Source organism: Polyodon spathula, chromosome 9 (genome assembly GCF_017654505.1).
Source record: "Polyodon spathula isolate WHYD16114869_AA chromosome 9, ASM1765450v1, whole genome shotgun sequence".
In the NCBI taxonomy this organism is placed as follows: Eukaryota; Metazoa; Chordata; class Actinopteri; order Acipenseriformes; family Polyodontidae; genus Polyodon; species Polyodon spathula.
This window is the reverse complement of record NC_054542.1, coordinates 25402597-25417377: the sequence shown is the minus strand read 5'-3', so window position 1 is coordinate 25417377 and position 14781 is coordinate 25402597. Positions and strand designations below refer to the sequence as shown.

At 38.0% G+C, this 14781-nt stretch overlaps 1 protein-coding gene across 1 annotated transcript in view; it reads left to right on the top strand.

Moving 5' to 3' along the window:
* The window catches only part of LOC121320552 (succinate--CoA ligase [ADP-forming] subunit beta, mitochondrial), a 40377-nt gene that overhangs the window by 11799 nt on the left and 13797 nt on the right, over nucleotides 1–14781 (top strand). Inside the window, exons 7-8 of the mRNA XM_041258976.1 lie at nucleotides 2939–3100; nucleotides 4577–4719. Of these exons, the coding sequence (XP_041114910.1) occupies nucleotides 2939–3100; nucleotides 4577–4719 (305 nt within the window). The remainder of the gene's footprint in view (nucleotides 1–2938; nucleotides 3101–4576; nucleotides 4720–14781) is intronic.

Genomic DNA, 14781 nt, shown 5'->3' with positions numbered 1-14781 from the left:
TTTAAAAAATGCTGGAAAAGTCAATTTTCTAACGGGATATAGCAGCGATGAACAAACATTCATAACGCTTACAAAATAGTCACAGAACCGAAACCTCCCCTTGTCATGCCGATAACTGAAACTGATGAAGGCAAAGACTGCCAAACAAGGCACATCAAAAGCGTAACGAGAATTACTTCACACTATAAACACCTCTGTGATTTTAAAGCTAAAAGTGCTTTTTAAACCAGCTGGCACCCTTGCAAAGCGTGCATGACTGTATTCTGATTTTGAATGGATGTGTGACCTGGATGAGACAATATGATAAATGTGGGGAAAACCTATAGAAATTCTAAACAGGCACAGGAGTGTGTACACGCTATCGCGAGGACCCAGCGTCCAGCCCTGTTAACCAGAAAGGCAACTGCTAAATATGTGTTGGTTATCTCGGATGGTTCTACAGATAGGTCCATTACTGAGGCAGTGATGTGCTACATGAAGTATGCTGTCAACGGTGTTGTCCACACAGACTTCATTGGGGTTTGGAAGGTGAGGAAAGCAGATGTAGAAACCCAGTCAGAGTATCTGGGAATCAGCATTAATGTTTTTTTTTACATGAGCATTAATGTTTATTGTATGTTTTTTTTTTTTTTTTTTTTTACATTTTTTTTTTATAAAATAAAAAAAAAAAAAAATCAAAATTTATAAGTGTTATTTTTTTTAGGAAAACACAATTTAAGTCTAATGTTTTAGGGACCCTAACAGCTGTTGTTGATTCCAACACACATACTTCACATAAGGACACTTAAATAAGTACTAACAAGTTTCAAAAGTTACTAGTCCTTAGGACTAGTACCACAATTGTGTTAGTTTCTAACCCTGCTATTAAACAAATCTTAGTAACCAACCCACAGGTATATATAAATGTATTCTTAGCAATTTTAAAGGGTAACATTTCTTGCAAACTAATTTATGTATCTGGAAACCAGTAAATAGTACATTATTACTCGGCTTCTTGGCTTTGTCATGACCGACTGACTGTGAAATATGCTATAACATTTCCTGTGCTTGTATTAATGTATTTTATAGTGTACAAAGAAATATATAGGAGGTAATCAATAGTCATTCAATTACAACATATATATTACAATTATATGCATATAAAAAAGATTCAGTAATACACAAAACATGCAGTTTAAAAACCATCACGTTTTCTTTTTACCAGCAGTAAGTTATGTGCAAATATATATGTAAACCAACATCTGCTAGTTTCCCGAAAACGCAAGTTAGTAACATGTTTTTTTTATTTTGAAACAAATTTTAATTTTATTACATGTATAGCAATCTTGATCTACGCAGGCGTCAAATCTAAGGGGAAGCAGAATTCCGCCTCCCCTCATGCTACGGAGACCCACTGAAGATGTAGCTGGTGCCGGCAGCTCCCTCTTTGGTTGCCGTCATTCTGACAAAGTGAAAGCTGGACTACCTGTCATTTGAAGTGCCCATATAATAAAATAAAGGGTGTGTAACGCGTGCAGCATTTCACATGCTATGGCGACTGGCAAATGAATCATTTAGCTTGCCTTATTCGTGCATATTGTTATGTTAGTGAATAGAGCGGACACGCTTTCTTTATTGCGCGCAGTATGTATTTCTCTTACCATGCAATATTTCTCCTAATTTAACACCGTTTATTGCATGAGGCCCATAGTATTTTATCCAGCGACAATTTTCTTTAGCATAACAACGAAATCCACAGCTTCCAATCAACAGCACCAGAGTCACGGCATTGTAGTCCGAAAGTCAAATAAAAAAATAAGTTCAGCACAAAAGAAAAATCAAACCCATTTGAAGTTTTCTTCTACAGCCAGTTGTCAGCTCACTCAGCTTTTACTGCAGCCCGCAACGCTGTTTTGTCTCAGCAACGCCAGCGAAGGAAAAAAATTAATATTCCAAAGGATGAATCCCAAGAATAAAAGCAGCTGTCAAAACGTCTGTCCTTTATTAGTTTGTATCTTTGTTAGTTTGGTAGTAAAGAAGGAAGAAACACAACTCCTGCTATCACTAAGGTGTGCACCCACCATTGTTTGATTTCTCTGATTCACCGCCCTGCTCAAAAGTCCCCCCTTTACATTTTGACTAACCCTCTATTTGAGGATCCAAATTTAAAGGGACATAGCATACTGGGCACATTTGCAGATTGCTACAGGGTGTGAAATACAAAGCTAGTATCTCTATTTGAGTTCTAGATCAAAATATTGCTCAGTCAATGGGTTAGCCATACCTGTGTGCCCTGTTACCACAATCAGTTACAAGGATTAACCACAAGCTCCTGCTCCCCAGATAATAAGCTTCTTTTTTTAATTCACACCATGCCCCTTTACAGGTTCCGTACCCTTCCCTGAAGGGGAGAGGAAAAAAAAAAAAAAGCCAATGACTCTCTGGTCTGCTTTTGAACCCTAAACAAACCCTATCTGCTCCTTGCACCTTACTACCAGTATTCTTTGTCCGGGTGGTTGGTCATATTGATCACTACCTTCAGATGAAATCCTCTGCAGCCATCATCTTCCTCTATTGTCTCCCTACTTTCTGACCACACATAATAATGAGCAGCGGTTGTCTTCAGAAAGCAAGTCTTGTGCTTCTACATGGTTAACTAACCAGTAAAGGTGCTCAAGTTTAGGTGGCATGCTGTGTAGTTTAGCTCTTTTCCCTTGCTTTGTCTCATGGCTACATGGTTTTAAATGGCTATGGGGGAGTTTCCCCTAGTGCAGTAGAATGTATCTACTTCCCCATTCTCAAACTGATTCACTATGCAGGTCATCAACTGTGCCAGTCCAATATTTCCAACTCAAGTAGCATGGTGACCCTAGGCACTACGCTATCTCCTTTATTAGACTGTACTTCCGCTGCATTCACATTATTGAGTCTGTGTTTTGTTTTTTTGTTTGTGTTGCAGTGATGTGCATGGACGCCAAGTTAAATTTTGATTCCAACGCAGAGTATCGTCAGAAGAAAATCTTTGCCCTGCGAGACTGGAGCCAAGAAGACGAGCGAGACAGGCAGGCAGCCAAATCTGATCTCAACTACATTGGCCTGGATGGAGACATTGGTTGCCTAGGTATCAATTATGTGTACCTGTCTAATCATTATTATACACTATAAATTCCATTCCTAGAACAACACTGCAGACCTGACTGCTGTTTACAGCTGGTGGTGGTACCATGAAAAATAGGTAATCTGACCCAACAATTCACAGAATGTGAAAAAGCAATAGCATAAACAAAGTTTAATCAAAACCAGCCAAGTGATTTAGATTAACATTAAAGAACTAAGCCAAGTAGGTGCAAGAATTGTGAAAAAGTAGTCGTGAACTGTGCTATGGTATTTGTACACCAACTATAATCTAAAATGGATGAGTGTGTCTCACGATGAATTAAAAGTTAATGTTTGACATAAACTGCCAGAACACTTTAGTATGGCTTCTGCCTGATATGGGGTTGGGACATTGTTTTCCATGATCGCAGTCATGTAGCATAGACTTGTCTCGAGATGTTAATTCATTCAGTCATTAACAATTCACGCAGTTGGTGTAGAGATGTAGGCAGAAGACTGTGATGATGAATGTGTCGTTCAAGTTCATCCCAAACATGCTCGACACATGCCAGGGATTGTGGTTGTCATTAATAATGCCAGAAGTCACTGATATGTTCCTTTCGTCTTTAAATTGGCCATCGCCATCATGGTACAAGTGCAGCAATGTTGGGTAGACTTGACCCTCAAGATTCTTAAGTATCTACAGCATTGGTTTGACCCTCCAGTGTAATCACGGGACTCGGGTTATATCAGGAGAACACCCCACCAGGGTGATGTCAAATCCAGTCTGGTTGACAGCTCCTAATAATGTTGTCAGACAGTGTACTTCCACACTTAGACATGCTTATCAAAGCAAGAGAAAATGTGCTAATGGTGAAACGTCTTCGAAGCACTGGAAAATCCTTTCTTTTGAACCCTGATAAATGGTTCTTAAATAGACATCTGAACAGCAGCGTTCCCAAGCGCAGAGCTGCTTGAAACGGTTATCGCTATTGATTTTTATATGGATTACATTATTTTATTGTTTTAACGAAAAAAAAAAAAACTCCTTGCCAATTTTGTGGACTTTTGCTCTGCTTTACTGTTCCAGGACAACTTATAAAAAAGGAGGAAATTTCTAAAGAATCTGTATAATGTATACTAATCTAAACCAAAGCTGCAGTGCATTTGCACGGACAACATTGCAACTATTAGACCTATTGAAATATTTAGGATAATTGTGCTTTTAAAATGGAAAAGCAAATAATTGTGATTAACCACATTAATTGATTAACTGTTGTAACACTTACAGATAAGTTTATACCTAATTTAAAAAAAAAAAAAAAAACTGAAAAGACAATGTAATACAGTACTTTGTGTTTACTAGCTTTCCAGTTCATCTCGTTTTGGCTAACATCACAGAAAAGCTTTGGGGTGTTTGAACAGAATTTGTGCAGCGTGACTACTAATGTGTATCTATTTGGCAAATGAAAGTTTTGGGGAAAAAAAAATTCTCTTGCAGTTAATGGGGCTGGCTTAGCAATGGCCACAATGGATATCATCAAACTTCATGGAGGGACTCCTGCCAATTTCTTGGATGTCGGAGGTGGTGCCACTGCACAGCAAGTCACAGATGCATTTAAGCTAATCACTTCGGACAAAAAGGTAAGTGTGAACTCCAAATGTGGCCGATTCCAGTATAGTAAGTGCACCTTGCAGAACTCTTTCAGCACAAAAAGGAAATCCTTCCAATATGAAGGTCTTTAGTATGCAAATAAGTGAGTACAGTAATTCTACTGTGGAACTCCCAGGACCCTGCTTGGTTAACTGCTCAGCTGTCTTCATATTTTGAGAATTGAGCTTTTGTTTTTTGCCATGTCTGAGGCAGTCGCACAGAAACATAAAGAAAACTTCAAGGTTGCCTCTTGATGATAAAAAAAAAAAAAAAATAAATATACTGTTTGTATTTAGATTAATGTGGTGGTTGTTGTTGCATTTTGCGTGGCCAGGGGAAACATTCTTTTTATTTTTGTATTGCTAGCATCGCAGAAACACAAGTGTAGCAGTTGCTTTGGTTCGAAACATTTGAACCTGATTGATTACACGCCTGTGTTATTCTGAAGCCTCTGTCTGTTCTGTTTCCAAATCTGTGAGGCTGAAGTCAGCAAGTTGTTCAATTAAAAAATAAATACCACTGTGACAATTTTAGCCTTGGGCATTGTTGGACTAAAACGGCGATCTAATTCATAAAAACCTAATTCAAGTGGGATCTGTTCTGCTAACACCGCATATAAGTTCCGAAACAGCAAGATCTACAGTTTTCTTGCTGATTCTCATGTAAACTGCTGTCATATTATGGAGCACATCTCAGGGTGACATTTTATAATAAGCTTCAGCTCGCTCGCTTGTATTAACATGTGCAAACGTTTGCAGTAATTTTTTTTTTTTTTTTTTCTGAAGTACCAATTTCTTTTTACATTTTATTGATATAACCTGAAAAGCACGCAACTCATTTTAACAAGTGCCTAGAATGAGTTGAGTTGGGTTGTAGCACATATATCCAGTCTGCGTGAGAACTTATTAGGGTGCTTAGAAAAAATTATATAAAAAGGACAAATAATGAATAATGATCATAGAATATGTTTTATTCCTGTTTGGTTCAGATAACCAGAACAGGTTGCATCGAATAATCGCATAATGGAAATTATGTTTCCTCATTTATTCAGGAAGGTATATTATTGAAGGTAATTAGCAAACAAATACCCCCCCCCCCCCCCCTCCCTCCAAAGCCCTCAGGGCATCTCATTTTCAGAGGAGGATGAATTTAAAATAACTGTGGCTTGATTGCTGTTTTTTTGCCACCTTGATTGACACCTTTTTCACAGTTAAAGGGGGATTATTCAGAATGTCTGTAGTAACCATGGATTCTAGGTGTCTGGAGGACAAGGCAGTATGGTAATTCTATCAGTTGAGAAACTATATAGATTCCTTGTGTGATTTAGAAGCCCATCGTGGATACATTCCTGACAAAAGCTAAATTATGTTCAGTTGCATCAAGGTGCCAATTTCACAGGATAATGATTTTACTCATTTTTACTTAGACTCTCCAGTCACAGATCTTCTGAATAAATACAATTTTAATGGCATCAAACTTTATACAGATTTCACCTTGAAGCAGACAAAAGGAATTTGAATAAAAAAGAAATAAAAAAAAAAACGCATCTTGCTTCTGAAAATAAACAATTCCCACAGACAGTAGATACCTATTTTGATGCTTTTTTTCAGTATTCACCTTCAGACAGAGGATTGATTTTCAGCGTTATCAAACTCCTGTTGTTCTGCCAGCCCTGGTCTTAAATACCTGTAACCATTTTACTTTCTATTTTTTGTTGACTCTCTCTTATATTTTATAATTTTATGGTACTGTCTCTAAATCCTGTAGTAGAATTACACTCTAGGACTGGAATTGCTGTCTTCACTTATGATGCATTAGCCTGGTGACAGGATATGTGTGTATGACGCACCTTTTATCTAGAGAACAGCTTATCCAGCTGTGGTAAAAGTTGTCTGTCCTTACGTCTGTACTGTAATGGGTCTTGCTACAGGTGATGATAGGATTTACTGTAATTCTCTGGAGGACGTGCATGCGTGTTCACTGCTTGATTGACAGGAGTTGGAGACAGAAGGTTGGGGTTGTCACACCCTGCAGGCGCACATGTTTATTTACATGTACAGATTCACCCCACGTGACTCTACCAGCAATGGTAGCTCACATGGGACAATACAACCCAGCGTACAAAAAGCAAAATAAACACTGTACAAAAACTATCAAAAGAAAGGTGCCATGAAAACAGATCCGCTAACAAAATGGAGGTCCCGCTTCCACACCTGTCTGCTATACTGGGTGGGATATCTCCAAACTAACTCCCTGTCCCTCAGGCAACTCAACTCCATCCTTGGCTATACACTATACTCAAGGTGGTTGCTCCGTTTCCTCAATCAAGCCATTCAGCAGACGGGCTGGTGCTTTGACAGCAATAGCGCTCTGACCCCTATGGCTTACAGCACCCCTGATCTGTATAATCAGGACCATTTTATTCCTGGTGCTCAGCTGCACCATGCCCACCTGCTGATTAGGAGCTTGCAGCTGGTAAACACACACGCTGTTCGTTCACGCAACTAAATACAGCAGGCCATCTGCTGCACACAGAGCACCAGGTTCCCTATTAAAACCAATCCCATTCTTATTTCTACAACCACAACACTCATATTTACAACAAACAATCACAGAAGCCCCCTCCTTATGTACATGGACCCAGCCCTGCTACCTGGCCAATTTATTAAGACATATCTGGGCCACTGTTTGCCCTGATCACAGCCTTGACACAAGGTGCTGGAAGGTGTCTTGAAGCATGTTAATCCATTCAGTTATTAATATTTAATGCGATTGGTGCATGGAGCTGGGCAGAGAATCCTAATGAATAATGTTTAGGTTTATTCCAAACATGCTCAATTGGAGCATCCAGGGATTGTGGTGAATGTATCCGTTTTTTTGTTTTTGTTTTTATAGCCAGGAAAAACCTAAAGCCACTGGTTGAAGTCAAAGTAGGTGCTATAGGCAGAGGTGAAAATAACTAAGTTTAATTTCTTACTTGTGTAGTAGGTGTGTCAGGTACATGTTAAAAAGTGGTACTCTGTGCACTGCGCTTGCTCGCACATTAATAAACAGCTTCCGCTAAGAAAGCAGGGAAGCGTCCATTCAAATCTGGTATGTTATGCTGTTTTCTGTCTTTTACGTCTTTTTATTTATCATATTTTCCACGTTCTAACGTTGCTTTTAATGTAGTTTATCTTATTTTTCCACCATTTAAGAAAATAGTATTTATCATATGCAATACGTTGGGTTTTGTACTTTTTTTTTTTACTTATGCAACATTGCGTTGGACTTCTCATGAATTGTTTTTTCCTTTTAGAGAAATTGTCTGTTTCCAGTTTGTTTGCAAAAAAAATAATGTCATTAATGGTACAGTGGCTTGTGAAAGTGTTGACCCCCCTTGGCATTCTTCCTATTTTGTTGCCTTACAACCTGGAATTAAAATTGATTTTTGGGGGGTTTGTATCATTTGATTTACACAACATGCCTACCACTTTGAAGATGCAAAATATTTTTTATTGTGAAACAAACAAGAAATAAGACAAAAAAACAGAAAACTTGAGCGTGCATAAGTATTCATTCCCCCAAAGTCAATACTTTGTAGAGCCACCTTTTGCAGCAATTACAGCTGCAAGTCTTTTGGGGTATGTATCTATAAGCTTGGCACATCTAGCCAGTGGGATTTTTGCCCATTCTTCAAGGCAAAACTGCTCCAGCAACTTCAAGTTGGATGGGTTCCGCTGGTGTACCACAGATTCTCAATTGGATTGAGGTTTGGGCTTTGACTAGGCCATTCCAAGACATTTAAATGTTTCCCCTTAAATCACTCGAGTGTTGCTTTAGCAATATGCTTAGGGTCATTGTCCTGCTAGTAGATGAACCTCCGTCCCAGTCTCAAATCTCTGGAAGATTGAAACAGGTTTCCCTCAAGATTTCCCTGTATTTAGCGCCATCCAGCAGCTTTGCAGCTCCTTCAGGGTTATCTTTGGTCTCTTTGTTGCCTCTCTGATTTAATGCCCTCCTTGCCTGGTCTGTGAGTTTTGGTGGGCGGCCTTCTCTTGCCAGATTTGTTGTGGTGCCATATTCTTTCAATTTTTTAATAATGGCTTTAATGGTGCTCCATGGGATGTTCAAAGTTTCTGATATTTTTTTATAACCCAACCCTGATCTGTACTTCTCCACCACTTTGTCCCTGACCTGTTTGGAGAGCTCCTTGGTCTTCATGGTGCCGCTTGCTTGGTGGTGCCCCTTGCTTAGTGGTGTTGCAGACTCTGGGGCCTTTCAGAACAGGTGTGTATATAGAACATAAGAACATAAGAACATAAGAAAGTTTACAAACGAGAGGAGGCCATTCGGCCCATCTTGCTCGTTTGGTTGTTAGTAGCTTATTGATCCCAAAATCTCATCAAGCAGCTTCTTGAAGGATCCCAGGGTGTCAGCTTCAACAACATTACTGGGGAGTTGATTCCAGACCCTCACAATTCTCTGTGTAAAAAAGTGTCTCCTATTTTCTGTTCTGAATGCCCCTTTTTCTAAACTCCATTTGTGACCCCTGGTCCTTGTTTCTTTTTTCAGGCTGAAAAAGTCCCTTGGGTCGACACTGTCAATACCTTTTAGAATTTTGAATGCTTGAATTAGGTCACCACGTAGTCTTCTTTGTTCAAGACTGAACAGATTCAATTCTTTTAGCCTGTCTGCATATGACATGCCTTTTAAGCCCGGAATAATTCTGGTCGCTCTTCTTTGCACTCTTTCTAGAGCAGCAATATCTTTTTTATAGCGAGGTGACCAGAACTGAACACAATATTCAAGATGAGGTCTTACAAGTGCATTGTACAGTTTTAACATTACTTCCCTTGATTTAAATTCAACACTTTTCACAATGTATCCGAGTATCTTGTTAGCCTTTTTTATAGCTTCCCCACATTGTCTAGATGAAGACATTTCTGAGTCAACAAAAACTCCTAGGTCTTTTTCATAGATTCCTTCTCCAATTTCAATATCTCCCATATGATATTTATAATGTACATTTTTATTTCCTGCGTGCAGTACCTTACACTTTTCTCTATTAAATGTCATTTGCCATGTATCTGCCCAGTTCTGAATCTTGTCTAGATCATTTTGAATGACCTTTGCTGCTGCAACAGTGTTTGCCACTCCTCCTACTTTTGTGTCGTCTGCAAATTTAACAAGTTTGCTTACTATACCAGAATCTAAATCATTAATGTAGATTAGGAATAGCAGAGGACCTAATACTGATCCCTGTGGTACACCGCTGGTTACCACACTCCATTCTGAGGTTTTTCCTCTAATCAGTACTTTCTGTTTTCTACATGTTAACCACTCCCTAATCCATGTACATGTGTTTCCTTGAATCCCAACTGCGTTCAGTTTGAGAATTAATCTTTTGTGCGGGACTTTGTCAAAAGCTTTCTGGAAATCTAAATAAACCATGTCATATGCTTTGCAATTATCCATTATCGATGTTGCATCCTCAAAAAAATCAAGCAAGTTAGTTAGACACGATCTCCCTTTCCTAAAACCATGTTGACTGTCTCCCAGTACCCTGTTACCATATAGGTAATTTTCCATTTTGGATCTTATTATAGTTTCCATAAGTTTGCATATAATAGAAGTCAGGCTTACTGGTCTGTAGTTACCTGGTTCAGTTTTGTTTCCCTTTTTGTGGATCGGTATTACGTTTGCAATTTTCCAGTCTGTCGGTACCACCCCTGTGTCAAGAGACTGCTGCATGATCTTGGTTAGCGGTTTGTAAATTACTTCTTTCATTTCTTTGAGTACTACTGGGAGGATCTCATCCGGCCCAGGGGATTTGTTTATTTTAAGAGCTCCTAGTCCCTTTAACACTTCTGCCTCAGTTATGCTAAAGTTATTTAAAACTGGATAGGAACTGGATGACATGTGGGGCATGTTGTCAGTATCTTCCTTTGTAAAAACTTGTGAAAAGTAATCATTTAACATATTTGCTTTTTTTTTTTCTTCCTCTACGATTTTGCCATTTGTATCTCTTAAACATTTAATCTCCTCTTTGAATGTTCTCTTGCTGTTGTAATATTGGAAAAACATTTTGGAATTGGTTTTAGCTCCCTTAGCAATGTTCATTTCTATTTCTCTCTTGGCCTTTCTAACTTCCTTTTTGACTTGCATTTGCAGTTCTGTGTACTCTTTCTGTGTACTTTCTTTTTGGTCCTTTTTTAATGCTCTGTAAAGTGCCTTTTTTCGCTGAATATTTTTTTTTAATTGATCTATTAAACCATTTTGGCAATTTAGTTTTACATTTAGATTTGTCTACTTTAGGGATATAATTGTTTTGCGCCTCTAGTACTACATTTTTGAAGAACAACCATCCTTCTTCTGTGGGTGTTTTCTCTATTTTACTCCAATCTACTTCTGTTAGTCTCTGTTTCATGCCTTCATAGTTTGCTTTTCTAAAATTGTAAACCTTAGCTTTAGTCTTTACTTTTGAGGTTTTAAAAAACACTTCAAATGAGACCATGTTGTGGTCTGAGTTTGCCAGTGGTTCTCTGACCTCTGTTTTAGTTATTCTATCTTCGTTATTTGAAAAGACTAAATCAAGGCATGCCTCCCCTCTAGTGGGTGCCTTCACAAATTGTGTTAGGAAGCAGTCATTTGTCATTTCCACCATTTCTATTTCATCCTTCGCGCTACCCACCGGGTTTTCCCATTTTATTTGGGGGAAGTTGAAATCCCCCATTAGTATGGCTTCTCCTTTGCTACACACATTTCTAATGTCATTGTATAACAGATTATTGTGCTCACCGTCTGAATCTGGCGGTCTATAGCATGCTCCTATTATTATGCCCTTTTGAATTTTTGTCTGTTATTCTGACCCATATTGATTCGGTTTTATTTTCTTTGTCCAGGTTTAACACCTGGGCTTCAAGACTGTTTCTTATGTATAGCGCTACCCCTCCTCCTCGTCTGTCCTGCCTGTCTTTCCTATACAGTGTATACCCACAAATATTATATTCGTCCCCATCACTCTCAGATAACCACGTTTCTGTAACACCTATCACATCATAGTTACCTGTTAGTGCAGTAGCTTCAAGTTCTAGAATTTTGTTTCTGATACTTCTAGCATTTAGATAAATACATTTAATGGTTGTCTTACCTGAGTTGTTGTTCTTGTTTTGATGCGGTCTCCCTTCTGTTTTTTTGTTGATTTCTCCCCCCTTCCTTTCTAGTTTAAATGCTTCCGAACCTGCTCGAGGATCTTTTCTCCAAGTAGACTAGTTCCCTTGTTATTTAAATGCAGTCCGTCCCGTCTATACAGATAGTCCTCGTTGTAGAAAGTGGTCCAATGATCAAGATAGGTGAAGCCTTCCCGTGTGCACCACGTCTTCAACCATTGGTTTTGATTAATTATTTCCAGCTGTCCATATGGTCCTTTGCAAGGTGCGGGTAGTATACCAGAAAATACCACAGTTTTGGTTTTCTCTTTCTCTTTTAATTTCCTTCCTAGCTCTCTAAATTTGTTTTGCAGGGATTTTGGTCTGTCTCTTCCAATGTTGTTTGTACCGATGTGGACGACTACTACCGGGTCGTCTCCTGTTCGTTCTAGGAGCCTGTCCACGTTTTCAGTGATGTGCTTGACCGAGGCTCCCGGAAGGCAGCACACTGTTGTAGTAAGGGGGTCCAAACTGCAAACTGAACTTGCTGTTCAGTTATATATACTGAGATCATGTGACAGATCATGTGACACTTAGATTGCACACAGGTGGACTTTATTTAACTAAGTATGTGACTTCTGAAGGTAATTGGTTGCACCAGATCTTATTTAGAGGCTTAATAGCAAAGGGGGTGAATACATATGCACGCACCACTTTTCCATTATTTATTTTTTAGAATATTGAAACAAGTTATTTTTTTCATTTCACTTCACCAATTTGGTCTATTTGTGTATGTCCATTACATGAAATCCAAATAAAAATCCATTTTAATTCCTGGTTGTAAGGCAACAAAATAGTAAAAATGCCAAGGGGGGTCAGTACTTTCACAAGCCACTGTAAATGTTCCTCTTTTTGACAATAGGAAAATACCCATCAGATCGCAGTTGATTGCACCTGTACCAACATCTGACAGCACTCTACTTGCAATCTGACAGCGCATTACTTGCAGTCTGCCACTTTATGATATTACATGAGTCAAGTTTTGATATGCATACCACATTCTGACAAAGTACCACTTTCTAACACTACACTGGCTCTATAGTCCAGATCACGGCTTCTATCAACGTGAAAAACAGCATCCACAAACTTGAACTAGAAGCTTATTTATAAACTTCAAGTATATTCAAACAGTATTCCAATTCCAAAAAAAAAAGATAGTGATAGACAAGTAGAAAAAAAATTATTTGAGTTTGTTTCAAGGACTTAGACTCAAGGACTTGGACTCAACACTCTGGACTCGGACACGGACTCAGACTCAGTTTGAGGACTCGACTACAAATCTGGCGTTTACTATAAATTACAGATCGGTTCATATGTCCCCCCATCTTCTGGATTGTGTTTTGGGTTTAAATTTCTCGACTTATTCTCAACCGGATACGGTAGATTGTTTTAGATTGTAGTAATTCGTTTTCAATGTACAATCAGGTATTATACTAAGTATGTTGAAGACAAATGAACCAGATATTCAGTTGTAATTAAGATTCTAAATATATTCAACATTTAACAATGCATTCATATTCTACAACAATTCAGCATAGGTTAGTATTATATTATACTAAATTTAAACAGAATTAATCATACAATTGATTTATGCACCATGGAAATGTATAAGTTATTTTAGGTACCAAACCTTATATGTGAAGAAAGTTAAGAGTCTCGCAATAAAGAATTACTGTATATAGCTTTCTTTTTGTGGTTAAGAAGGGTGTCAGTTTAGAAACCTGTCTTCAGTTTGTGAAGAAAAACTAAACTGTACACACTTCTGTGCAGTTTTTCCAAGAGTAGTACTGTCCTTTAAGAGAGCCTCCTTGGAGAGTTGTTTCCTTGAGAGAGAGCTCGGACAGAATGTTTTCCATGCTATAAGCATTTTTATAACGTTAGAGAATAGGTGTATCTCTAATTCAATTGGGTGACTCTCCTAGTCATTCCATTGGTAAATCATCAATCAGGTAATTTTAATGTAAGCAGGTGACATCATAACTTCATCAAACAGACACCTCCCCATTTTCATTTGAACAAAAGATTGTAAATCACAGAAAATGCTTAAAGTAAAAGTTATTCATTTTTACTTGAGAATCACATTTCTATTTTTCTGATGTGATTGCACATAATGCAGTACCAAAATAAATCATTCAAGTCCCATAATTATCATTCTAATGAATTTGATTTTAATCCATTTCCTGAATGATAAATTACTTTTTTTGTGATTTAATTAAGGCTTTTAATACACTGTTTTGAATGTTTGTAAATTTTACACACAATAATACTGTTTTTGTAACAGTTAATATAAATCGCAATTTAACACTAGAACCGCCATGCGTGTCAATTTTAAATGTTAATTACTGTTCTGTTGTAAATCGTATGTGTGTGTCCGTTTTTAACTTTTCCTAAATATATGAATTAAATATCCTGATGGCATTTGATAGCCAGAATCACAAAAATTATAAAGTTATAAACAGTTCCACCTAGAACCACCGCGTGGGTCAATGTGACCCATGCAATACAATACATGCCTTTTTTTTAAATATAATGTAAGAGCCTAGCCTAGCCAATCTTCATAGCAGGGGATTTAGCTTAACAAATTTGTCTGGGATGAGTTTATCCAGATCTCTTGTCAGATCTCCTGTCAGTCTTGGAAGTAATGATTCATGTCATGTGGTAGAGTTCAATAGGAATGCTTGGATGTTTTCAGTCAATACATGTAATGGAACAAGGCTAGGATTTTAATCGGTCTCAAAAGAGAAAGGGAGAACAGCCTATCCTTTGGATCTGTAGCTTTTTTTTTAACAGCTTAGAAGTTAGAGGGGGCATAGTTAAAATATTTGAAAAAATATTAATGTTGCATGTTTGGTTCTGTGGGGT